The sequence below is a fragment of the Hibiscus syriacus genome, unplaced genomic scaffold (genome assembly GCF_006381635.1).
Source record: "Hibiscus syriacus cultivar Baekdansim isolate YM2019G1 unplaced genomic scaffold, ASM638163v2 tig00111506_pilon, whole genome shotgun sequence".
NCBI lineage: Eukaryota > Viridiplantae > Streptophyta > Magnoliopsida > Malvales > Malvaceae > Hibiscus > Hibiscus syriacus.
The window spans coordinates 615,522-642,508 of NW_024063109.1; the positions used below are offsets into that span (position 1 = coordinate 615,522).

The following is a 26,987-nucleotide window of genomic DNA, read 5'->3' on the forward strand; positions in this document are numbered from 1 at the left end:
GAAAAATTTGAAACATATGAATAGTTCAATGATTATTCTAAAACTGTCGAGGGACTCAACAAAATAATATCTTATAATCAAGCGACTAATTTATAACTTTTAATAGTTAAGAGACTTAATAAAATAATATCCTATAATTATGGGATTATTTGTGTATTTTACCGTAAATATTTTTATATAGTAATTATAATAAATTTAATATTTTTAATATAATCGGATTAATCAAATATATAGATATATAAATCTTACATAAGATCCGGGCGTGGACAAAATTTACTGTACCTGCTTAGAGTTTAGACTACAGGTTTTACTCGCTTCTAGAAAGAAGAAGCGTCGGTTTGGCACGTACGGATAGTCGTGGTCGCACGTGAGAAAACAGTATCACCTCAGCTCGCCAGCATCGAATCTACTTCTGTTCATCAGCTAAATCTCTCTCTATAGTCTCAAAACATAACCAAAATTAACAAGAACTAAAAGTAATCGTAATCGAAGAAGAAATAAAGTATTAGCACCGAGTTTCATCTCTCCATTTTTCATTTTGTATTTTTTTGGCTCCTTTTCTCTCCACGGCTCACACTGCCTGCAGATCGACTCAATCTCAAGGTTTCTTCTTTTTCCTCTTTTTTAATTCCGTTTTATTCTCCAAAGTTTATCTCCGTTGTGTTTAAGTTCATGATTGATTAGTGTTTGCTTTCTTGCTCGAATCTTTACTTTGTTTTTAGGTAAATTTCTTTTAGCATATGCTTGGAATGTAAATAGCCAATGTTGAGGGACAATTTCCTAGAATCCCATTTTCGTTATTACCATGTTTTATGCCTTGTTATTGTTTCCGGTTAATGTTTCAAAGTTTCTGTCACTTTATCAATGTAGCTCTTCTGTTCTTTCAGCTCTAAAAGATGCTATGATCAATCAGTAATACTTTGAGAGGCCGTTAGTTTATTTTCTAATTGTGAGTTTGGGTTGGAGAAGTTGGTTATTAGAGTTTCGAATTTAACATAAATGCCTCAAAAATGACGGCAGATTTGGGGAAGGACTTGCTTGTATAGATGCTGGTAGTCAGTCTCGTTCTATTTAGATAAAGAATGCTAATGCAGCAAAAGTTTTCATGATGTACATGTTGTTTATCAGAAGTATTCATTTTCCTTGAAAATGCTTTTAAGGTCTAATTATGCTACTTTATATATATATATATATATATATATTCTGTTTGGTTTTATGGTGTATGCTGGCTGGAAACGCTTTATTGTACAAGTGTAAGCAACTCTCATACACTAGCATTGTCCACAACTCCACATCATGGATAGCCAAACTGAAATGGTTCTCACGTTGGACATTTTTTCATGATTAGAATTATTTGATCTGTTACAAGACTTCAGTCCTCTATTTGTCCTTTGGTTATACACGAGGCTGCTTTGACGACCTGTGTTTTTAAATAATGTTTGTGTGTGTGTGTGTAGAGAGAGAGGCGATTCTTGCTTGGTTTTGAATTATGCATTTCTTTCTGCACAAATGGGAAGGAACTTGGTAGCTATTTGAATTGGATTGAGAACATTGATCCGCATTCTGCACATTATTTCTGTTTCAAATATCTTTATCATTTGTAATTCATATTTTGCTTCTCTTTCCTGCCAGACATCATTCGATTTTTGTAGCTGCCAAGTGGAGTTGTAGTCCGGGTAACCATATGTTATAACAAGGGCAGATTTTTGAGTTTGGCGTATCGGATGATTTGTAGTATCTATAATATGCTTTGTCAGTGCCAACATGGGCATTCGTCTTATGAAATGTCAATGGCCATGGCTGCTTCTCATTCTTTTCTCTTTTATCCTTGCAAACAAAGTCAGAGCTATCAGTCCTGATGGTATGTGATAATTTAAGCTGATATTTGGAAATTTCTTTTTACTCCCCCTATTCTCTCACCATCTGCGGAAGGATCTCAAATGCTATCTTTATGTTAATGCTCATTTGGTTGGAAAATATTGGTTAATTTGTCTCACTTAGGAAAAATTACATGCTGAATATCTCCACCTTTTAAAACTTTGGTGAGGGTGTTTACATTTTGCTTTCTTTATCCTTTCCTTTTCCTTTTCCTTTTTGACACCATCTTTTAGAGTTAATTCAGATATAACTGATTTTGGCTGGTTATAGTCTCTCTAGGTAGGCAGTGATTCTTGCTAGAAATAGGATTATCTGGTTATAGATTGTGAAAATGCTTTTCCTGTTATGCAGGAGAGGCACTTCTGAGCTTCCGGATAGCAATTACTAGTTCAGATGGCATGCTTTCTAAGTGGAGACCAGAGGATCCCGATCCATGCAAATGGAAAGGGGTGGAATGTGATAACAAAACCAAGAGAGTAACGACTTTGTGAGTTTTGAAGATCATGTCCAAATATAACATCCCTTAACTCAACTGTGTGCCTGAAAGTGCCATTTAACATGTTTCCTTTCTCTACGTTTTCTCTTCAGGAGCCTTACCAATCATAAATTGAGTGGTCCTATATCACCTGACCTTGGGAAACTGGAGCACTTGAGGCTTTTGTATGTGTTAATAGGACTTGCTTATGTATCTTTGTACTTGATGCATGATTGGTATTCAAATGTATTTATTGCAGCTGATATTTTCTCTGGTTTTTATGTGTATCAGAATGCTTCATAACAACAACTTTTATGGGGCAATTCCTTCAGAGCTGGGTAATTGCACAGAGCTGCGAGGAATGTAAGTATTGTTGATTCTCCTTACTTGAAAATTGTTGTTGGCTATTCTATAGATATTTCTTTAAATTGTAAGTACTGTTGATTCTCCTTACTTGAAAAGTGTTGTTGGCTATTCTATAAATATTTCTTTATTTAGCTTTGGTTCTGACGCCAAACAATAGTTTGACCTCTAAAATATTTGTTCTATTATTGGATTATGATTTATAGATGGATTGGAAGGGATTTAACTAGGATTTCTGTTCTTATATGTGATACATACATACATGCATATATATATATATATATGAGAGAGAGAGAGAGAAAGATATTTCCGTTGTATATAAATTGATAAAAACTGTACATGCATTGGTGGCATATAAATTGTAGAGCAGTAGACTTGTTTAATTTCATTAGTATCAACCTACAAAATGTCCTTTTTGACAGTTGGGAAAGGCCAAGGGGAAAAGTGAATCTTGGACCTTCCCTCAATTTGGATGGGTACAATCGGTATAAAGATTGAAAGGACCTTTTCCAAAATTTGATCCAACTTGGTCGTTCTTGAATTAAATCTATTTATCATTCATATAAAGAGCTGAAGCAAAAACTCAACCTTTCACTTGCTTTTGATTGCTTAATGCTGTTAATTTTGTGGTACTTTTTTTTGCATGATCGGAGTAGACATATTTCTTACTTTTTCTTGAAAGCCACCAATGTTCTACTGGTTTTGGTTATATTACTTGGATAAACTTGCTATCTTAGTTATTGTACATATTTTTAAGTAATGGCATGGTTGTGTTCACCTAGTGTGCATGTAAATATGAAGTACCATATGTTTTAAAGATTCTTTAGATTTTTTATTAAAGAATTTATTTTGGAATTACCTGTATTCTTTATTTTATTATACTCTAATCTATTCTCCTTTGCAGATACTTGCAGGGTAATTACTTAAGTGGATTAATTCCAAGTGAATTGGGAAACCTTTCTTCACTTCAGAATCTGTAAGTTGTTTGTCTTACTAATAAATGTGAGCCAGAGTGATAAAGAGACTAAGCATTTGGATTACTTAATGATGCTTACACTGAGCTTTGAATTTTCAGGGATATCTCAAGCAATTCTCTCAGTGGATATATCCCTCCCTCGATTGGAAAGCTACATAATCTCGTTACATTGTTAGTCCCCTTAAAATTTGTTAGTTTTTAAGTGTAGGCTTTCTACTGAGTTGGTACTTAAAGAATTTATCGAACAGAAACTCATCTTTGATGATTGTATTGAATTTCCGGCAGCAATGTGTCTAACAACTTTCTGGTCGGGCCTATACCATCGCATGGTGTCTTCAGCAACTTTATGGCTAGTTCAAAAGTACAAACTAATTTGGTATACCATGTTCAATAGATATTTGGTTATTTATATGCTAGAATAATCATGCCAGAGGGATGTTACTCTTGTACTCAATTCTTTATTTGGCACTTTTAATATCTTCATCTTCCTCTAGCTACTTCATCCTGAAAAGTTAAAGAAGATTGATGTACCATTATTATGCTAAATTAACAGTTTAACTCTTTTTTTGTAGTTTCATTGGAAATCGTGGTTTATGTGGAAAACAAATCAACGTGGCATGCAAAGATGACAGTGGTGGAGGAGGTTCAACATATTTTGGATCACCTACTTCAGGTAAGCTGCGTGTGCCAGAAATGTGTAAGTCTGATTGTTTGGTGCTCATCTCAGTGTTAATTATGAATGTAAAAAGATCAATTTGTCCACAATCTGAAATCTTGATAGATCTGTTACCTTTATTCTTGGATTTATTATATTTTTGGGAGGCAACTCAATCTGGTTTGTATTCAATCTTTTTTCTTTTGGGATAGCTCAAAATCAAGTTGGTAAAAGGAAAAACTCCGGAAAACTTCTTGTTAGTGCATCAGCAACTGTAGGTGCACTGCTTTTGGTGGCACTTATGTGTTATTGGGGTTGTTTCCTATACAAGAAGTTTGGTAAAAATGAGAGCAGAACTCTTGCAATGGATGTCAGTGGAGGTTTGCTTCCAACTTATCTTCAATTTTGGAAAATCTAGCTGTGTCCAATTTTCATCTTTACCCTTTAAGAGTCAATGTCTTTGTTAATGTGGTATTGTTGCTTCAGGGGCATCCATTGTTATGTTCCATGGAGACTTGCCACACTCTTCGAAAGATATCATTAAGAAATTGGAAACTTTGAGTGAGGAAGACATTATAGGTACTGGGGGGTTTGGGACAGTATACAAGCTTGCAATGGATGATGGCAATGTTTTTGCATTGAAACGAATTGTGAAGATGAATGAGGGATTTAATCGGTTTTTTGAAAGAGAACTTGAAATTCTTGGAAGCATAAAACACCGGTACCTTGTAAATTTGCGAGGATATTGTAATTCACCTACATCAAAGCTGTTACTCTATTATTACCTGGCTGGTGGCAATCTTGATGAAGCTCTCCATGGTGAGTCTCCCTTAACCTACTTTTATTCAAAGCAGTGGTCTGACTGGCATAAACTTGACATTCTTATTGATAATACATATACATCTACGTATATGTATACGTATTGCGTCTTAATTTGCTTAGGCAAGCAATTTGTTTGCACCTTGTGCCTCACTCATTGTGTATGTTAATGCCTATATTGCCTCTTGGGCTCTTGACAACATTGAGCTTGAACATAAATATTTCTTCTTTTTCACCACTAGTTAAGATTTCCTTTATGATCTCGGGTCCATTTCTATTCTATTAATTTGTTGAATGGATTAATTTCTTTATTTGGGAAGATAATGCTGTTTTATGATTCTTTTAACAGAACGATCTGAGCAGTTAGACTGGGAGGCACGTTTGAACATTATTATGGGAGCAGCAAAAGGACTGGCCTATTTACACCATGATTGTTCTCCAAGGATCATTCATCGTGACATAAAGTCGAGCAACATTCTACTCGATAGCAACTTGGAGGCTCGGGTATCAGATTTTGGACTTGCCAAGCTGTTAGAGGATGGAGAATCTCATATTACAACCATTGTTGCAGGAACTTTTGGTTATTTGGCTCCAGGTATGCAGTTACGATATTTCCTTCTTGTCTATGATTGTGGAGCCTGATGCTTTGAAAATGATTACTGTTAATATTTGGCAGAAGACAAGTGAGAATTGATCCCATAAAAAAAGTTATTTTTTCTGAGTTGCTTTTAATGGCTTATTTGGCACTTGACAACCGATGATTTTCATTAATATTTTATTTGGCCCCTACAGATTTTTGAAGTAAAAATTTAGCTGAACTTCTATGCAAACCTCTTTTTATTAAAATTTCATTGGACCAAAATGTGCTCTTAAAGTATTTAAAAATATATTTTTTTTCCATCAATTTTTTACCTTTTGTAGATATAAAAATAAAAAATGCTGCTAAACAAGTTTGATGCTCTATGACCTTGAAGTTCACATCCCATCTCACGTTGCTTAAACAGATTATGGCTTGTTTAAATTTGTGTCTTACTGTCTCAAGAAAATAAGAACTCCAGTCTTAGCTTTATAATCTAACCAAAGGAAAGGTTCCGGTCATGCAATTTTGGTCTAAGTATTTATTATTGTTTTCTGTAAAGCTGCAATTAGGTTCTTGTTATGTGGTCTAGACATTGTTATGTAACGCAAGTTTTCTAAATTCAATTTGTCTGAAATCTGTTTACGCTTCCCTCAACAGAGTATGTGGCAAGTGGGAGAGCAACTGAAAAGACAGATGTCTATAGTTTTGGGGTCTTGGTGCTTGAAGTCATAAGTGGAAAGAGACCTACTGATGCATCCTTCATTGAGAAGGGCCTGAACATCGTTGGTTGGGTATGTTTTCACTTGTTGACATTTTGTCAAATTGGCTTAGTCTCTTTTTCATTAATTTTCTGATTAAGCCTTTAAATCACATGCTTGAGAAGTCTTGCATTTGGCAGTATATAAATATACCCTATATATATATAATACTTGTGGGTGTAATTACCTGACTGGCATGTCCACTTTTTATGCAGTTAATTTCCTAATTACAGAGAATAGGGAACGAGAGATCGGGGATCCAAATTGTGAAGGGGTGCAGGCAGAAAGCCTTGATGCTTTACTCTCAGTAGCCATCCAGTGTGTTAGTTCAAACCCAGAGGACCGGCCCACCATGCACAGGGTGGTGCAGTTGGTTGAATCAGAGGTTATGACCCCATGCCCAAGTGATTTTATGATTCCAACTCTGATTGAATAGTCAAAGCCGAAAATGAGATTTGTGTGTATGGTTTCACGGTCTCCTATTGTCTTGAGCAAATTCCATTTGAAGCAGTAAACGAAGAGATGTTGAATGTGCAAGATCCTCACTCGTGTTCATTTTTTGACTAATTCTTTTGTGCAGATGAATGGAATGTATGGTGTATTCGCGCATTGCGCATATTACATTTGAACCTCAATTTGAGTAGTTGAATAGAATTTGAGAAATGGCATGGGTGAACATCCATTGCCTGCAATTTGCCATGTGCAAGTGCGATGAGATCTAACCTTCACCTTCTCTACCCTTTTGGTACGAGTCAGTTGGTCATTTAAGTGTTTTTTTTTTTTTGGTATTATCCCATTCCTTAGTCCTTAGCTTTCATTTCTCCCTCTCCCCCTACCACATGTTGAAGTGAATATGAGATGATGACGCGTGTAAATTGAGAATATTTTGCCTTTTTGGGTTTGTTTCATTTTTCTGTTGCCTGCATGTGCCTGTTCTACATTTTACACACGGGACGACTTCTTAATCTTCAACCGAAGATTGAGAAGCGAACAAAAATTGAAGACGGGTTTTATTGATGATTTCAACCAAGTCGTGGGTTTGGAGATTAGAACGTAATGTACAAATTTTCATTTAATTTTCAAAATGAGCAATTTCCCCCCCAAAGGCTTAAAGCACGTGCATAGGTTAGGAGGTGCATATCGAGCGAATCAATTGATCACAAGTTGAGTAGTGCTTAACCCGATTAAAAAATAATTCAACTCGTTTAACTCGACCTGCTGTTTGTTAAGTTTGATAAAATTTTATTCGACCAGTACTTGTTAAAAAAATTTGTTGTTCAATTCGATTCGTTACTCATTGAATTTGCTAGAATTTGTTTTATTATTTTAAAAATATATATATAATTTAGTATAAACATAAATTAACACTTTAACAAAAAAATGATAAAAATAATATATAAAATAATTTCAAAGTTCAAATTTCAAAATAATAGTGTACAAATATACAAAAGTTACGTATTACAACTATAGTAACAATGCATAGATTGAACATTGATCGAATTTTGATTGAATCAAATTCGAATTGCTCAACTCAATTAATATCTCTATATAAGGTTATTCTTCATTTACCCCTATATAGGGTTATTCTTCATTTCCATAAACGAATGCTTCGGAGCCTGATTTGTTTCCAGACCTCTCGCACTACAGAACCTTCTCATTCTATTTCATTACAAACTGGCTCAGCTTGAACAGCTTACTCCAAACCCTGCTATGACCTAGTTTCAATTCAATTCTACTTGCCAATAAGAACCTCATTTCATTGGCGTACACGGAAACATCATCCTATCAAAACGTTGCTAATTGTTTTCCAATTATTTATCCATAGACATGTCAAAAAGTAAAATGCATTTGTAGCCACCACATAATAGGAACAGAAAAGAGAGCCATTTGGATATGTTGTAGAAATTGAATTTTGCAAGTATTCAAGATTTACAAATTAATGGTCGATCTGCACCGTATGTATTGGTTTAAGTGACAATAACTACATGGCCACGCAGTGAATCTTATGTCAATTTTGGCTTCCTCAAAGTTCCAACTAATGAAGAGACATACTCTATAAAATTTGGGCCACATTTGGGCATGTTTTTAATGAGCCATTCATAATCCAATAACGTGGCATCAGATAATGGCTCCAGGAACTCACACCTTTCCAATATTTCAAGTGGTGGCGCTCCAGCAACTATGTTTGTGTCTAGTTTTGGCTTACCCTTGGTCAGCTCTTCAGGCAATTTCAGAGGTCCACTCACTAGGGCCGAGGGGGACGCACCGGCTGTTACCCCTTGCCTGAAAGGTAGACTATTTGCTGTCTGTAAACAGAACTCCACCCATTGATGGATTAGTGGAGATGGACCTCTCACGCGGCCCCCAATACGGTCTGTTTTAAGTCCCGAGGCAGCTGGAATTACCTGCAAATAGAGAAAGAGAATATGCTAGAATAAACTTTATACTTCATTGCTATTCAGTTCCCTCGTTTTAGTTCCAATATACTACCTGACACACCCACCTCTTAACATGACACAGGAAAAAAATCGATGCAAGACAATATGTTACCAGCAAAAGGCAGAAAATGCAATGGTTTAGATGTATACCCATAGATCAGCCCATAAGCTAGCTCCAGACTTGGGAACAATGACGGCTACGTTTGACATACGCTTTGCAACTGGAAGAACATCACTACTCCACCCAACAGCCACCCAAACATCTCCCACAGAAAATGCTCTGAGATAGTTCGCACTGTCAAAAAAATTTACCTACAAAACCCCCAAGGATATACTGCTATAATACAACAAAGAAGCAGCTAAAACCAAGTAAAGAGTAAAATGATCGCGGAGAGAAATCAAATATCCAGCTTAACATTTAAAATAATATTTTTAAGATAAAAAAAGAAAAAGGGACAACTATTGCACATCTAGTTCTCCAGAAAATAGCTCAAGCTCTAATCACTTGCATTGAATGAAAAGTGAATAACTTAGAGAATAGCAAGCCATTACATTTGCATCGAATATGTTATTCAGTCTACTTTCTCTACCATCTTCCACAAAATTCATGTGGTACAATATCTTGTCTATTTCACATTTCTGCACTTAAATAAACAATCCATTGAGTGTCACAGCTAAAATGACCCACGTTACTAAGGAAAATGATAAACTATCCACCAATTGATGAACTGGACAAGTGCCAGTTTGGAGAATGTGTCTATAAATTCATAAAAGAAGTCTTACAAATTCTGCTTCAGCCAATGTGGCATGGAAATCCAAGGGTGCAAGATCCAAGTCAACACATAGGGACCTCGAATTTGGATTTTGAGCATCAAACAGAGCCCTTTCTCTTAAGACTAATGATAAGTATCTTATAATAAGATCATATAATTCAGCAAATCAACACCCGTAATTTCTATCGGGTCAGTCCACAATAGACTTATCACTACAAGAATAAAGATGTAATGGCTACTAATCATGCTATACGAACTCGTACAAAGAATGGGGAGACATATCATTTATGCTGTGCTACCTGTTTTGCAAGTAATTCTAGATTCTGAAGAACAGCGTTCCTCCCTCCAGGAACTTGCAAGTCAATGTCCATTGTGTTGTATGATGCACCCATGTACTTCAAAACTGCACCAACGACCTCTCTAGGGGAATTCACCATTGAAATTCTTCCAGCAAGTTCGGGCCTCCACAAATCTGCCCAATCCTGCAATAGGGTTTCCCCCCCTAGATTGTCAGTATTAATGAGTGAAGATAAACGCTAGGTCATGTTAGATGATTTGTTCATGAGTTGAGTGAACCTGGAAAACATGTAAAAAAAGGATCGATGCAAGGGAAGACTGGGGCATTTCAGAAAACTGTAAAGCCCATGTTTTAGCAGTCCAAGGCTCCAAGCAGAAAAAATTGTAAAACATAGGAAAGGGAAATTGCAATTCAGAGATTCAAAGCCCATTCATTTCTGCAGTCATTTAACTGACAGCCACAAATAGAATATAGCAAAATTCTTTATGCACTAGATTTCAAAATGGAAATAAGTTCTGCAATTCTTTCCAAGAAAAAACTTAAAAAATAAACATCTAACTAATGCTACGATGAGAAAATAACCTCCAAGAAGATCTACCTAATGCCATTATCAGAAAGTGCTACACATATCAATGAAATAAAGAAGAAAATAGACATGCTATAAAGGTTTGTATGAAGAGTAAAGTGCCTACTGTTTCTCCACAAGCCAAACAAAACTAGATTAACCTTTATGCTACAATAAAAAAGGGCAGGTCTGAACATAGATGAAGGATTCTTCGGTGACTTAAATACCATTACAAATTTACAACCAAATTTGAGATCATATGGGAAAAAAGAGGAACCTATGGACAATTCTAGAAGAATAGATAACACATGCACATATTGGCTTGAAATTGAAATTATCACGAATCAATCCTATTAGACTTAAAGTCAGCACTGGTTTTATTTTGCGGATAGATTAAAATTACCTGTATAGGAGGCAACTTTTGCTTTTGAAATTTGGTTTTCTTGTATGCTATGACCATGGTACCCCATCGATAGGGTGCAGCCCATACCTGACCCTGTGGATCAATATCTCCATTGAGGTTCCTGCGTAGATAAACCTGGGACATTTCAAGAGTTGGGCAATGTTTTGGGATTTGTTTTGAATTGGATAAGAGCAAAATATGATGGGGTTTTACCTTCCATTTGTGACTTAAATCCTTAAACCAATCCAGGTGTTCAGCAGCAGTAATGGGTTCGATAACAGCTTTTCTGATAGCGAAAGAGAGCCAAGAGTCACCCAGGGTGACAATATCAGCAGCAGCCGTAGATGCAGGCCCAATATTCACTTTGCCTTTGGCTGGAGTAAAGGGCAGGCATAACTGAGCAAAAATATCTTCAAGAGATGGGCGGAATTTGGCCTGGAACTTTAAGCGCCTGGATTGAGAGGAGATGAAATCCTTGGACCAGGAGGGAGGCATGGAGCCCTGAAGAGCAACCATGGATAGAGAAACGGTGAGAGCAAAAGATTTGGATTTCCAAACCTCAAAAGCTGCGTCCGATTTCTCATCTTCTTCTTCTACAGCTGCTGACCTGCTATCCGCTGTTTGGCTCTCTGTAGAAGAAGCACGGTGAGTGAATTAATGAATTGACTCAAAAGGGGAGAGAGAAAGGTGGGTACCTTTTTCAAGGCGGCGGGGCAATGGCGTAAGAGCGGAAGCGGAGGAGCAAATGCAAAGACTCAGCCCCACAAACACAATTGTTGAGGTAGAAATGCTAACAAGCAACGGCTTTTTGCTGGATTCGTGGATACGGAGGCGAAGAGGAAAATTGATGGAGGAGCTCTTGTATCTGTCCGAGTTGGAATCGGCGAGGGGGGCATCGAAGCAAATACAAGAAGAGCACCTAAGGGATGCCGCTAATGCCATTCAGCCTCAGGGAACACTAATTGTTCTTCCTCCAAATCATTCTATAATCTACACCAAACCAACTTACTAGTGTAGCACTATTTTGTAATTATATAGGGTAAAACACACTGAACTATTTTAAGGGGGTAAAGTACACAAATGGTCCCTCAATTATTTTTTTGAATCCCTATATTATTAAAAATTATAAAATAATCCCTTAATTATAGGACTCAATCTTATTAAGTCCCTCGCTATTAAAAGTTAGAAAACGATCACTTGATTATTCATATGTTTCAAACTCGTAATTTTTCGTTAAAAATAAGGCCTTATGAGTTGAACTTAACTAGCTGATTGAGATATAATAAAATCATATATTTAATAATGTCCAGTGGCAACGTCGTTGCTTTCGAACAATGGCTCGACAACATAATATACAAGCATTGACTTAACGTAAACGAAGATTCGATCCACAAAATACAACTCAAACAATTCAATGATAAGATTTATCATATCCTAGTTAATAGATTAACGTTCAACTCATATAACCATCATTTTTTTAACAGAAAAATATGAGTTTGGAACATATGAATAGTTGGATCACCATTTTGTAACTTTTAATAGTCAGAAGACTCAACAAATAGTGTCTTATAATCGATATACTATTTTGTAACTTTTAATAGTCGAGTAAATCACCAAAGCAACATCCTATATTCGAGAGATCATTTGTGTAATTTTTCCTTATTTTAAATTATCAAATTAATATAAGGATAAACTACACATTTAATATCTAAACTATTACTATGTTTTGGTACCTAAACTTTATCTTTTTTTCAAAATCATACCTAACGTTTAGTTTAATAATTATTATTCAAGTAATAATAATCTTGAGTGTATTTTACTTTGTTATTTGAAGTTTTATTTTTTAAATCTTAATCAAGTAATTCATGAAAGCTTAGTTAGACGCTTAATCAAGTTTTATTTACATCAGAGTAATTATATTTAATAATATGAATATTTATAATTATATTTTAATATTTAATAATTTACTATTATATTTTATGTAAGCGTTTGTTTAATTTGTAATATATTAGTTTTAATTATATTTTTATTAAAATTATTTATTTTGATTAATTAAAACTGAAAGAATTTAAATATAATTCTATAATAAATCTGATAAAACTTAAAGCATATATCAACCACTTTTAGATATTATCATCTGGTTAATGAAAGTTTAAAGAATTTGATATAATTCTGTAATGAATAATAAAACTAAGGCATATATCAACACACTTTTAGATATTATTATCAATATAATAGTTGACAATTTAGATAATTTAATAGAAACAATTATTTTATTACACATATCAAATTCAAATTCAAATCAAAATAAGTTAGATTTTAAGAAAGTGATAATCAAATTTGAATCGAATCAATTTTACAATAAACAATATAAAATACGATCCAATCTGACCCAGAATATTTTATAATAACAACCATTACAGTCCTTGAAATATCGAAATCAATTATTACAAATATTTAATAAAAAATGATACGACACTGAACTCAATAATCAGTAATTCAAGCAATTAAATCAATTATGTTAAAAGATAATAATTAACGTACCTTAAACGTAGCTGGTTTCCAATCAACTAACATGAGTTCAATAATTCAAATCGATTAATAATTTTGTTTAAAATATTCTCTTTTTTTTGTACAAAGTATGCCTGATTCGTCAATGCGTGTACGAGATGTCAATTGAGTCCTTCACTTCTTTTTTTCTTACCAGAGGTAAACCGACAAAATGCTCCTGCATGCAATATACCTACGTCAGTTACAATCACAATACCGTCATTTACATTTTATGTATTACTATTTAGGGTCCTTGCATTTACATTATTCTCATTCATTCTATCATATTCCATCATTGTTTTGTAGAATAAGAGTGGTATTTTGCATCCTTATTGTTGTCTGAATTTGTTTAAATATAGAAGGGATAAAACAACATTTTAGCCCTGAACTTGATAATTTCTAACTTGGTCTCTACTTTTTTTTCATCCGTACTAATCCCTGAATTTAACATTTTTCTCAATTGGATCCTTAGATTCTAAAAAAATGTCAAATTCTAGGACAAATGTAGTTGAAAAAAAATCAAGTTGACAAGTTACTAATATAGAAAAATATCAAGTGCCAAATCCGTAAAAATTATGAAATCCAAGCATGCATTTTCTGGTGTGTTCCCAATGAGTGTGGATCATCATCACTCTGCTCGGCCTCCATGTTGGCGCAAACCACAGGTACTTTACAGATAAATGTGGATGATGCTTTTTTCTCTCATATTCCTGCGGGTATTGGGGTACGTGCTCGTGATGCTTCTGGGAGGGTGATCGCGGTACATGCGCTGCCCCATGCTAATGTTGTGTTGACCCAGTGTCAACCACAACCGGTTCTCCTGTTTACCTTTCTTATGATATCCCGGATTGTAGTGTGAATGTTGTCTTTAGACGCCATTTTCGGTTAATGATAATCTATGACCTAACTTTCAAAAGAAAAAAGATTAAATGTTATCATCACATGTCAAATTTCCATCCAATATTTTTTTTATCCATCATCAGTCAATACGAACTTGAGTAGAGGTCTAAAATATCTCTGAAAAATTCAAGCTAGAAAGTATGATAAAAGCACAATCGACTACAAATCAATTGAAAAACTCTGAAAAGAATACAACATAAGTGGAGGGCAAAAATTTACAGCCACTTGGCTTGTCCAAATTGACAGTGAAGGCCTGAAGGGATAGAAGATGGCAATTGGTGGCGTTTCTTTTCAAAACCAACCAATATCCACGTTTTGTCCGAACAACATTAAGAGAGAGTGAAGTTATTATACATATGCAAGGGCTGACCTGAGGTTTAGAGTGGGACTGAAATGTAAAATATATGTAGTTAAAAAATTTACACAAGGATCAATCCAAATCCAACCCAAAGATGCAAATCCATTTCTTAAAAAAAACAGAGTAAACGCGGAGACATAGTTTACATTAATATCATCAAATCACTGCTGCCAACCATACTGTTGATTGCGGTTTCCACCCATCATGTTAGAGCTACGTCCACACCAGAACTTCCATAGGGCCCACCTTGTGAGTAATTGGGAGCTCCAACTCCATAACCACTACCTCCACCACCCCTTGGACCAGCACCAGGCATACCACTTGAGCCGTATGGTGGCCCCCGTCCTTGTGGTGGATACGGCCCACTGCTATAGCCTCCCCCGCCACCCTGACCACCACGATTTGGGTGATTGTATCCCCCACTTGCTCCATTTGCAGGGTACCTCCCTGGCCCACCTGAAGGTCCAGGCTTCCCATAATGGTGGCTTGGCCCTGCAGCACCGGTGTTGAGAACCATGCAAGGGTGGGTTAGGTCCAGGCCTCATTTGTGCATGTGCTTGTCCAGACTGAATTGGCGGAAGCCGGGCATGCGGTTGTGGATGCTGTTGTTTCTGTCGCTTAGCATTTTCTTCATGCTGTCTCTGTTGCTGGCGCTTTTTCTTGGTTTGGAACTCATGTGATATTCATATTTAGGTAAGCTGAGCCAAAAGGAAACATAGATAATTGATCAAAATCAGAAAAATAATGAAGTTACCAAAGAGGGGGCATCCAAGCAAACCTCTTGGATCGCATGGTAATGGTCTGTCCAGAAATACTCGGCATCAAGTGCATCCTTGGCACATATTCTCTGCATTTTTCAAACAAAGAGAACATTAAAATGAGAAGTTGCTAACTTTGAAACAGCTAAGTACTTCAGCTTTCTTAATTGTAATTCCAAAGGTTAAAAATTTCTTAATGATAGTCAAATTGCTATTTTCACTGCTAAATAAAGTCATAATATCTATTCGGAAAAAAAAAAGCCAATAACACATAGAGAAAACTTAATAAATAAATTGGCTACACATTTAAAGGGGATACGAAGAGAAAATTCCAGTACAAATGAACCCCGAGATAAGTCAAGACCATCGGTCTTTGATTTAAAGTTAAGAAAAGAAATTCAGTGATTCTAAAGCATAAATGAATAGGCAGACAATTAATGAAGGTACCTGAGATATCAACATTCTTCTCCAAAATCCAACAACGGTCAAAACTATAGCAAATAGAGATAAGTCAGTGATGAGGGACAAACATAACCATAATCACATAGCATAATTCAATCTAGAACGAGTTTCAGGCACATGACACCCTGGGAGGGTAGGGGCCCACTGGTTCCCAGAACCAGCCTATTATGACCCTAAGGAATTGCTATATAACGATGAAAGTGAACTTACTGCCTAAACTTCCCGGAGACGTCTCTTCATCGGCCTTGTTGCTTGAAGTTGTTATACCAAGGAATCTTAGAAACCCCAGGCCAGTTGACTTCATCTGGTGCTCCACACAGCTCAAATATCTTATTTAAGTTCTGGCTGGCAATAGTCCAAGTAAGCATTTCATACCCACGTCGCAAGAAATTACAAGATTAAGGTCCGTTAAACAGGATACCATCCAATATGCAAATGAACATTCGTATATCAAACATGATTTGGTTCAGCAAAATGTGTGCAACACCAGGAGAAGTTTTCACCCAGAGTTTAAGATAAACATATAATGACCTTCAATGTCTAATGTTTCTATAAAATTCAATCATTTAATTCAACATAAAAACTAACCCCTCTCAAATATAGCCCATGCAGGAGTTCAGCAAAATGCAACCAACAGACCACATATCAACAACAGCTGGACCATACTTGTTGCCCCAAGAAGCAGCTCCGGAGGTCTGAGAAATTGACCAAAAATGGGAAGTACACACTGCATCAATTAATTTTTTATGCTTTTCTTTAAAGTTCAAATCCATTCGTTGGTTGTTAACATACACCAACCCAAGGAAAAACACATACCTGTACCATAAAGTAATGACACGATTCGTAAGGTTTGCATTGTGATCATTTGAGAATGAACGGGCAAGACCGAAATCAGCAAGCTTGAGGTTACCCTGTCTATAAGAAGATTTGAGCCTGCAATGAACAAGCAGAGCCTCACTTTGGATGTCATGGTCAAGGCCACAGCATCATATAAATATGGGAATCAGAAATGTATGTAAGAACCTTGATGTCACGGTGAAGCACTTGATTTACAGACAATAGTGAAGTCCGGTGAAAGTTGCCTCATGTAACACTGGAGGAAAAGGTAGATAATTAGAAGAAAAAAAATTTGATGATTGAATGCAGAGTGCTCTTTTTTTCCCTTTCTGCTATAAACGGGTACCTTAATTTGGGGAACTGAAAATCTCATCCCAGGTCGATCAGCAAGGCCAGTCAAATCATGGTCCATGTATTCAAAACCATATAAATTCCACCTTATACTTATTACCATCTAATGCAGAAAAGGAAAGTTTAACTAGAAGAAAAATTAGATGCAAGGTGATAAGACTATTTGTTAGGAATGGAACAACACTTGCCTGGCCTTCCCTGTTCGTCCTTCTCGGGACCTAAAATCAAATCATATAAAACCAGATAGTATAAAGCAAAGGTGATAGAAGTAAGTTCAAAAACCATGATTTAAATAAAAAATTAATAATAAATGCATTAAAGCAGCAGAGGCAATTGGGCAATTGCAGCGTAGCGAAGAAGTGTAACACCAGGAGAAGTAACAATCTCTTTGAGCTTAATCACATTCTCATGGTGGAGCTTCTTCAGAATTTTGATTTCACGAATAGCGGTTATGGGAACTGCACAAGTTTTTTGAGGAAGAACAACTTTAAGTTAGGGTAACTTTTTCTATTTATACGATAACAACTTATGCGAGAACATACCCCCTTCTCTCTCATTGTCCATGCGAATTTTCTTCAAAGCAACAATTTCACCGGTTCTTTATTTCTCTGGCCATGTAAACTTGGCTGCAAAAACGTACAGTCTAATAATTAATTTGGCAATGAATCGCTACTAAGTAAAGAGAAATCGCAACACCCAATAAAAGAATGAATAGACAAACCAAAAGAAAACCCTAAATTGAAAAAATAAAAAAAAAAAAAAGAAGAACAGACCCGTAGGTACCCTCGCCAATCTGCTCTTTTTCGAAACAATCGACGCTTCTTGATCCCCAACAGGGCGACTCGTTCAGATTAAGCTGCCCTGCCCCTGCTATCGCCATCTGATGCTTCAATTGAGAATCAATTGGCACCTACTTAAACAAACTCACAATCCCCAAAACCGAAAAGAAATATTTGCTACACCACCAGCACCGGGATAGAAATATTCACAATTCCAAAACCCTAACTACGGCAATTAAATTATGACCTTGTACAGTGACTCTATATAGTATGTTTTTAATTTGATTTTTCTTTTCTTTTTATATATCCTCTCTTATGATAGATATTATAGTTAAATTCTTTTCTCCAAGAAACTGAACTCTTACGTGTTGATTAATGTCTAAATCTTGTTTTTATATTTTAATATTCTTTCATAAATGTAAAATTTTGAAAAGTTCTCAAAGTACTTTTCAAATAATACTCTTTTAAAAATATATTTTTTAAATTATTCAAAAAAATCATGTAATACTATAATTATTTTTTAAAAATAATTCTATATTTTAAATAAATCAAATTTTTAGTTTTTTTCCTAAATATATGCCTACCTAATTTTATTGTTATGAGATGGTTGTTATAGGATGAAGTTATTTTTGGTTTAGTAGATTAGATAATACTATAGTCTCCTCTGCTTCGTGCAAAGGTAATTCCTTATTTCATGTTCTTCTATTCTATGCAGAAGGCAATTTCTTATCGAACTATAAGTTGGTGAAAGATTATAGGAAATTTATATATTTCTAATGATTGGATGAAAGTAGTGTTCATATTTTTACGAACTATACTATAAACAAATTTTCATAGTATTTTCAATCTCTATACGTTTTTTTGAACTTTACGAAGTACATTGAGCTTTCTAGTTTATCCCTTAATTTTATTTTTTTAGATACAATTGAAATGTAGACTTTTTAGACTCGGCATTTGGATGATCAAGAGCTTCTGGTTTTTGTACTTTTATATGCCTCGTATTTATTTTGGTGACATGATCTTCGCTACTAATTATTCAAGTCTAAATGACTAAAATTTACATAAATTAATTAGAGTTGTTATAATTTAATAAAAGAATGACGCTTTTGTACTTTCCTTAAACTATTATCGTATCATTAGGCAAAGGGGTTTCTAAAAATTGAATAATAGTTTGGATTGTAATTTATTCGTTATAGAACAGCTCTCATTACGCTACGTGATGCCAAGTCTTTCTCTTCCTCTACTTCTACCAATCCACGGTTCCGTTCAAAAGCGTCATAAGCATGCTTGGTTCTCAGAAATAACAGCAGACTAGAAACTAAGCCAACAAGTGATAAGCAACCCCACAACACAAACGTTAAGAAATAACATTCCCTCCCCATGCATACCACTGAATCCGATGAACATTAGTTTCAGGCCTACCCCGGCGTTTTCATCATAGTTTTATTGCAGCAAGAAAACCGTAAACCAGTGACCCTATCGGGATATTGGTTATCAAAATGTTGTGATTCACGCCTACGCTATTCGGTCCGAACAGCTCCGATGTAATAGAAACCGCGGCGGCAAATATGAACCCCGAACTCAACCCGATTAATGACGTTCCTATACGCAATGCCACTGTTGAGTCGTCCAACGCGGCCAGCAAGAAGAATGCAACCGGAGTTGGTAACAACGCAATGGCTAGCCACCCTGTGCAAAGTAAAATTTCCTGCACAGGTAGATAGATGTTTTTAACTAGGTAGATACCAATCAGTTAAAATAGAACTCAAATTCTGTCTTGCAAGGCTCAACCTAGTCAATCCAAAATGCATCCAACAGTGATCGAAATATATAAACTAGTACACCTACTAGTACTTACGCTCGAACATAGTCGGCGCAGCTGAAAGCAAACGGCCAAAAAAGGGAAGGAGAATGAATAAAGTGAGAGTAAGGTAGTAGTGGAAGACTGTCCCAGTGATTGTGCAATTTGACCTAGATTGTTGCTGGTAAACAAGCCCAATTGTTCCCCCGCAGAAATGCTATGTAGTAGCCAAAATCCAATCTCCCAACAAGTACTTGAGCTGGGTGCTCTTCGCCTAGCATTACAAGTTGATCTTTTTCCATGATTTTCTCACAACATCTTGTCTTGTCTTCTTCGCTGCACAGTTTTTGGCTGCTCATTTATATTCGAGTGTCTCATCATCATACAAAGAGCCATTCAAAGACCCAATCAGTGAGCAGTTATGATTATTTAAACTACTCTCACGGCTTAGCAGCCGTTTATGAAGCTCAAGATCGTCGTCATCCACAAGAATGAAGCCCGATCCACTTAGGTGGAAGCTAGAGTGAACAGTATGATGAAACCAACGTCGAGCGTAGACAACACCAGGAACACATAATGGAAAAATCAGGAGAAAAATAGCTCCCCAAGAAGGAGACGAGCTGTTGTATTCGTATCCGATGTGTTTGACCCGAAAAGGAGGAGATAAAACCGGTTAGAACGGCCGCACGTTCAATAGTAGGAACATAATGGAGTCGCTGCGGACCGCCTCGGGGGAAAGAGGATCCACCGAGGGTTGGCGAAGGATAGGGATGAGTGCTGCAATCGAAACGATAAGGGGAACAAGGGAGTTCAGAAGAAGATATAGCGAACTGGATGATGCATTAAATGCACCACCAGCAAGGCGTACAAGGCTGCACTTACACCATTGTAGCTTACTGTGAGGGATAACGCAAGTGCTCGGTTAGCCGGGAAATTCTTTATGCAAAGAACAAAGCAAACTGTGTTGAACCAGCATATGCTACATCCTGCTAACAAACACAGAAAGAAGACCTGCCACATATCCAAGCCAATAATTCATACATACTTATGTATACACACACATATATAGAGCTATTAGCAAAAAACCTAGATAATAGATATTATTGACATCAAGCTTTATGAAATATTACAAAGTTGAATTCTGTCTCTATGTAAATCAGTTTTTAATTTCCAGTACAGCAAAAAATTGTTGTCTTTGCCAATTGCCAAGAAAGTCAATGTCCTTTGGTTCAATGGGCGAACAGCTTTATTATTTATTATTATTCCCAGGCCCAACCTGTAGTTTACTCGGCAGAAACGGACAAAGAACAGAGCTTAAATGATTCGAAACAAATCTTTTCCAAAATGTTTATTAACTTTTTGGTAGGCAGCAGAATCATTGCATGTAGAACCCCAGAAGTTTCTTCCAATAAAAAAAGTTATAAATGACAATCGCCAGTTGCGGCTGATAAATTACCAATTTTCCTAAAACAAACTATTGTTGGATTCCTGACTAGAAATCGAATTATTTTTAGTTCATCAAATTGCCATAAAATTGGCAATATTTAATCCAGGTATGGGGCATGAAAATTCAATGTGGGTGATGTGCTGCCAATTAAAGTGCATTTATTAAAAGGAATGGAGGGGACTAACTCTTTCAGTATTCATCATACATGCATATATCATTTAATTGGTAATTCATTTGGAACGTTCTCAACCACATGTATATTGCCTCTCAATAATGGCTAATAAATACCACAGCTATAATACTCTTGATCAGAGTCCCAGTTTAAGGGGTTGTTTGTTTGGTTTTGAACCGTTCAGCATTCAGACTGTTTGTTTCTCACTTCTGAATGATTCAGTGCTGATTGATTCAGCAAAACAATATTGAATGGTTCAGCACTGAAGTACATTCTGATAACAGAGCCATTATCAAACAGCATGTCACATTCAGCTAATTCATTCAGAGTCTCTAAATCATTCAGCGCTTAATCATTCTGAAGTAAACAAACAGCCCCTAAGACTCGTTTAACTAATTAGGGGGGAGGAAACCACTGCGATGTAAGAGTACATTAGCAGAAGATAAGTGATCCATTGCACACAAGAAAATAATTTAACTGATTAAGAAAAACCCATAAATCGGATGTACACAAGTCCTTGGATCATTTGCGCGCGGTAATATAAGCAAACTATATTTTTCATCATTTAAATTCGATCATATATATATATATTAATTATTAAATTTAAAAATCAACTTAGTCCTTTAATTTCAAATTGTCTTATTCATTACTCCTACTAAAAAAAGTAAAACAACATTAAAAATTTACAGTTTCATACCGACACCACTATTCTTTGATATCTTCTTCAATCACTATAGATATTAATGATTTTTTTTGTTCTTCAATCGCTATAGATATATGATTTTTTTTCTCTATCGGTTTATCTTTAGATTTTATCGAAATCCCTTAAAAATCATGAAATTTTAATTCAAAAGAAAAATAATAATTTTAATCTATATCTTGCATCGTTCGATCACATGAAATAAAAAAGTTATTTGTTTCTCCTTATTCTCCATCATTAAGATTTCAAAAAGATGTTTAACATTGAAAGCATCAAAAATTTAAAAAAAAATTTGGGAAATAAGATTTTAGAGCTACTTTTAAAGAAAACTTTAAGTTTTTTCATCAAAGATTAATGTATTAAATATCGTTAAATCATTAATGACAATAATAAAAAATATATATATTAAATTGAGATTAAATTTAAAGATTTACCACGGATGAAGTTTGGTGGATTGAGCACACTTCTTTCTCCTTTTCTGGGTTTTAAGATTTTAATTTCTATTTGGTGTTTTAATCTCCTTTGTTTTTTTTAATAAAGTGTTTGTCGACCTTTTGATAAAAATAAGAGACATGTGATTATTATGTTAAATGTTATGAGTCTTTTTGTCCTAAAATAAAATATTATAGTCAAAATATTCCAAAAAAATAAAATAAAAAACTAAATAATCGTTTTGATAAACATTAGAAGTTAATTTTGATATTACGCCTAAAAAAATAAAGTTGGAAGATAAAATTTATATAATATATCTCATTATTATTAAACCTAAAGTCAAAAAGTGGAAAGTTAAATTTAATAGTGTTGCATCATTATTCTGTTTTCTAGGAGCTAATTTCTGAAGATGGAAGAAACTAGAAAGCACGTGAAACGTTAGATTCAGCAAAACAAACCCCATGAATATGAAATTGAAATTTGAGTGAGAAAGAGAAGCTCGGTATCGAATTCTGAATTGTATTAGCATAGTTGAGTTCATTTGGGACTGAATGGAATGGGAAATATAAAGAATAAGAGCAGATGGTGAGAGGGCGCGTACCAGTATATAAGGCAATGAGATGAGATTAGAAATGACAAGCCATTGGATTCCATAACCAACAAGTCCCATGAAAGCAGCCATGAAGAGCACCGTCCACAAAGGAAATACATGAGAGCCAACCCAGAAGACCAGCCGAAAACCTTCCCCATATCCGACGCCACCGCCAGGTATTCAACTGCACCTGCGATATTCCCAACACTTCTTCATCTCCGATGAATAAGCGGAGAAATCGAAATTCGTCCCCGTGAAAGCTTGAATCCAAATAACCGCCACCAGAATCATCCATTTCCTTGACTGCCCAGCCATACTAAAAAACTACCAAAATTATGGTTTATAAAGGACCAAGATTTTGGTTGGGATTGAAGAATTTTGGTGTTTGTTTCGGGCAGCGACAGATCATTTATTTATAAGGCTGGCAAATAAGAGAATTTTTTTCTTCACTTTGATGTTATTGCGTGGACCGCAACTGAATTTTTGGTAGGTTGTCCCTCCCTTCACATTGGATTTTTTTTTACCGCATACGTTGCATTACGGAGCGACTGTTGAGATGTGTAATAGCAAGGAACCCATGTGATTGCCATCGCAAGGCCAGACCGGCCCGGCTCTTCTTCATTTATTTCTCACCAAATAATTGATCACATGAACCAATAAATTAATACACCTAAGATACTGTGACTTGACAATTATTGATTTTGTGTTTAGATTTAAAAGCCTAATTGACACTGAAGCGAATCATGATTATCCCAAAAAAAACAAAACCTTAAATATTATACTAAAATTTCTATTTAATAGAGCTTTAGAAATTATTTTTTATTAATATGAGAAATATAAGGTAGAATATATTCAAATATAACTCTCAAACATTTGATATTGAACGCTCATACCCGTTACATTTATGGTGCTCGAACCAAGGATCATTGATAATCGATTTTATTTTTTCCTATAAATATGGGGTATAATCTCTATATTTATAAATTTATAGTGAGCTATTATCCTTTTATTCATAAAAATAAATAAAATGAAATCATGTTAAATTTTATTATATACGTCTTACTTTTTTATTAATCTCACTTCGTTTTTTTCGCCTCCAATTTCCTATCAAACTTACTGGCACTATTCTAATCCATTCAACAGCACAAATTATTTGAAGACTTGGCTGATTGAAAAAGCGGCCAACGAAAAGGGTGTGATGCAATTGAAAGTTGAAACAAATACGAAAAGGTCTTATTTAATAATATAGATTAAGCAGAGGTGTAATTTTGTTTGTTCCATTGTATTTAATGGGTGGAGGTGAAAATAAAATTTAACATTATAAGATCTATTTATAAAATTTTAAAATAAATAAAAATAATTGTTAATAAAAATTTAAAAATTTAAAAATAAAAAATATAATTTTTATCAATCCATCCTTACTGACAGAGCTGGAATTCATGTGGTGCTAATGGGGACGAACATCATGCATCGCTGACAGCGGTATTCTGCAACTGCGTTACAATGGACACATGATTTTGGTATCCGCGGCCTGCATATGTTCAATTGTGTTGGGTTTCATTCGCAAATCACGGGGAAATGGAATATCACGTTGTTATGCAGGTCATTGTAAAAATGTGATTAAAGTGTATTTTTATATTTTAAAATTTAGGAATCTATTTAATGAGAAATGAGTCATTACAGTGTCAATTGCATGTGTCAAATCTACCTTTAAACGAATAAACTGTGGCGGTGACATATAGGAACTTTTCCTCCAACCATTTGAAAATTTTATATTATTCTGTGGATTTGCTTTCTGTTTTGTTTGTTTCCGACCATCAATCCACCATCACGTTGGCCGAAATGGATGTGATATCACACGATGTACAAACCCTCAATCTTTGTAGTTCTCTTCTATATAATTTTATATAAATTTAAGACTATTATAAGAGTATGAAATAGATAATTGGTATTAAATTATTGTATGTATATATATATTGAGATAAAGATCTACTTATACAATATATTTTTTTGAATTTTATATAAATTTAAAACAATTTGATGAATGGAAATAAAATATTAATATGAATTCATTATTTTTTCCAACTTAATATATTCTCATTTCTTATGGTTTTTAAGTACCCAATCCTACTAAGTATTGGAATTTTGTAAGGAAAACTATACAAATGATAAGTGAAATTTGAGTAAGTTTTTTACTACTAAAGTTTGAAAAATTACAAAATAACCATTTATGTTGTCGAAAAACAATAAAACAGTCGCTCAACCCTTAACCTCTGTTATTTGGGTCACGATGATGTGTAATAAGGGAAGCTGACTTGGTGTCCTTTAGTCATGTTGTCGTCTTTAGAAGCCACTAGTCTTATATATATATAAAAGGAAATATCCAAAATCACAATGAAATTTTTATGATGACCGTTATTTTTTTATAAGATTTTATTAAGAAAATTAAAATGCAATCGTTTAATCACAACTTCACCCCTCATTTTCACGACCACGAGCATCTTTGCGCAACGTATCAACAAACAAAATTCACAAAGCAATCTAAATTTAAAATTATTATGAGAAGAAGAAGAAAACACAATGGGAACCCAAGTACGATGTCGTGTTGGATGAAGATGAGTGTTGTTGGGTTTGATTTAGCAACGAGAGCTCTATTGTCGTTGTTGCGAGGTATACAGGGATTAATGTCGTGCTTAATGATGAATCAAAGTGTGAAACTTCGTCCATTGGGAGAAGTAGGGATTCATTGGGCTGTAGCCTGTAAGGGTAACGAACAGAATTCTTCGGCCCCTCACATATGCTCTTATTTGTGTCCCACCAATTTTCTTTACAGTGCCATTTTTAAGGGTAACATCTTCTACAATACAATTCTCAGATAGAGCATTTGCTTGGCCGTAGATTCTCACATCCTGAGTTGCAATTGAAGTGACAAATTTATTTTCATTATTTTAAGGAACGAAAATAAATTTTTAATAAAAATATATATACAATTTTAGAATTTTTAAGATCAATGATTTCTCTCACTCAATCCCTCTTGATCTATTCCTGACATTAACATTAACATGATTACATGACATGCATAGACCAGAGAACCTAATTTCTCATGTGAACTCAATAGGGCTGCCTATGTCTTAAGCATTTCTTTTGGAAAAGGCAAATCTGTGGATTGGACCAAATTAAAATGATTAATGAGTTAAACCCAACTTAGAGTTTGTTTGGGTGGGACCGTTTACGTCTTAAATTTTGTACCTAAATGATGTCCAAGTGTCAACCAATTACTCATTAATTTTGTGGGTTACGAAGTTGGACTAGAGTACATAGACATCCTTTACTTTGCGTTTTCTGTTATTCATATTATAGAAAATTGATTTCACCAACTAAATTGAGTATTTAATTTAATATATAATTTGTTACATAATTTTGATTTTATTTGATAATCGTCTGTTTTAGTTTATTTTTTATAAATCATTAATAATGTTATCAGCATGATACTTTTTACATATGAAAATGGTTAGATTTATTTATTTTTGAAATAATTGAATAAAAGAATCGTAATATGCTTTAACCAGGGATCCCAAAAATATACCCACTTTATGTTCAAATCATCTCATATAAGGGTTGAAGATATGTTTAAAGCACACATCGCATACCGTAATAAATCGAAACGTATCATAATTAAATTTGTTCTTATTATACAAATATTAAAAGTATAAAAATTTATTTAAAATTAATCATTTATTAGAATTTAATTATAATTTCAATAGAATTATAATTAATTATAATTTTTTATTAAAAATAATAATTAATTTAAGTAATTTAGTTTGTTTATAATTAGAATTGTTAAGTTATATAAGTTATAGCCGACCA

At 34.7% G+C, this 26,987-nt stretch overlaps 2 protein-coding genes and 2 pseudogenes across 3 annotated transcripts; 1 reads left to right on the forward strand and 3 right to left on the reverse strand.

Annotated features, from left to right (window-relative positions):
* Nucleotides 1-468: 468 nt before the first annotated feature.
* Nucleotides 469-7,252, forward strand: LOC120164266 (LRR receptor-like serine/threonine-protein kinase FEI 1). Its single transcript, XM_039174023.1, has 13 exons — nt 469-603; nt 1,633-1,861; nt 2,230-2,365; nt 2,467-2,538; nt 2,645-2,716; nt 3,621-3,692; nt 3,792-3,863; nt 4,265-4,365; nt 4,560-4,727; nt 4,834-5,166; nt 5,516-5,761; nt 6,404-6,537; nt 6,720-7,252. The coding sequence occupies exons 2-13, from the start codon at nt 1,765-1,767 to the stop codon at nt 6,729-6,731; spliced, it is 1,515 nt and encodes a 504-aa protein (XP_039029954.1). The 5' UTR covers nt 469-603; nt 1,633-1,764; the 3' UTR covers nt 6,732-7,252.
* Nucleotides 7,253-8,436: 1,184 nt separating this feature from the next.
* On the reverse strand, nt 8,437-11,970 carry LOC120164265. Of its 2 annotated transcripts, none has more exons than XM_039174022.1 (6): nt 11,677-11,970; nt 11,195-11,598; nt 10,982-11,116; nt 10,015-10,197; nt 9,093-9,254; nt 8,437-8,909 (listed from the first exon to the last, which is right to left on the reverse strand). In XM_039174022.1, the coding sequence occupies exons 1-6, from the start codon at nt 11,921-11,923 to the stop codon at nt 8,508-8,510; spliced, it is 1,533 nt and encodes a 510-aa protein (XP_039029953.1). In that variant the 5' UTR covers nt 11,924-11,970; the 3' UTR covers nt 8,437-8,507. The 2 variants fall into 2 exon arrangements, with proteins under 2 accessions (XP_039029953.1, XP_039029952.1); XM_039174021.1 differs by having other exon boundaries at nt 11,195-11,610.
* Nucleotides 11,971-14,863: 2,893 nt separating this feature from the next.
* On the reverse strand, nt 14,864-18,261 carry LOC120164277 (annotated as a pseudogene).
* A 1,740-nt stretch (nt 18,262-20,001) lies between these two features.
* LOC120164271 lies at nt 20,002-23,495 on the reverse strand (annotated as a pseudogene).
* Between the last annotated feature and the right edge of the window lie 3,492 nt (nt 23,496-26,987).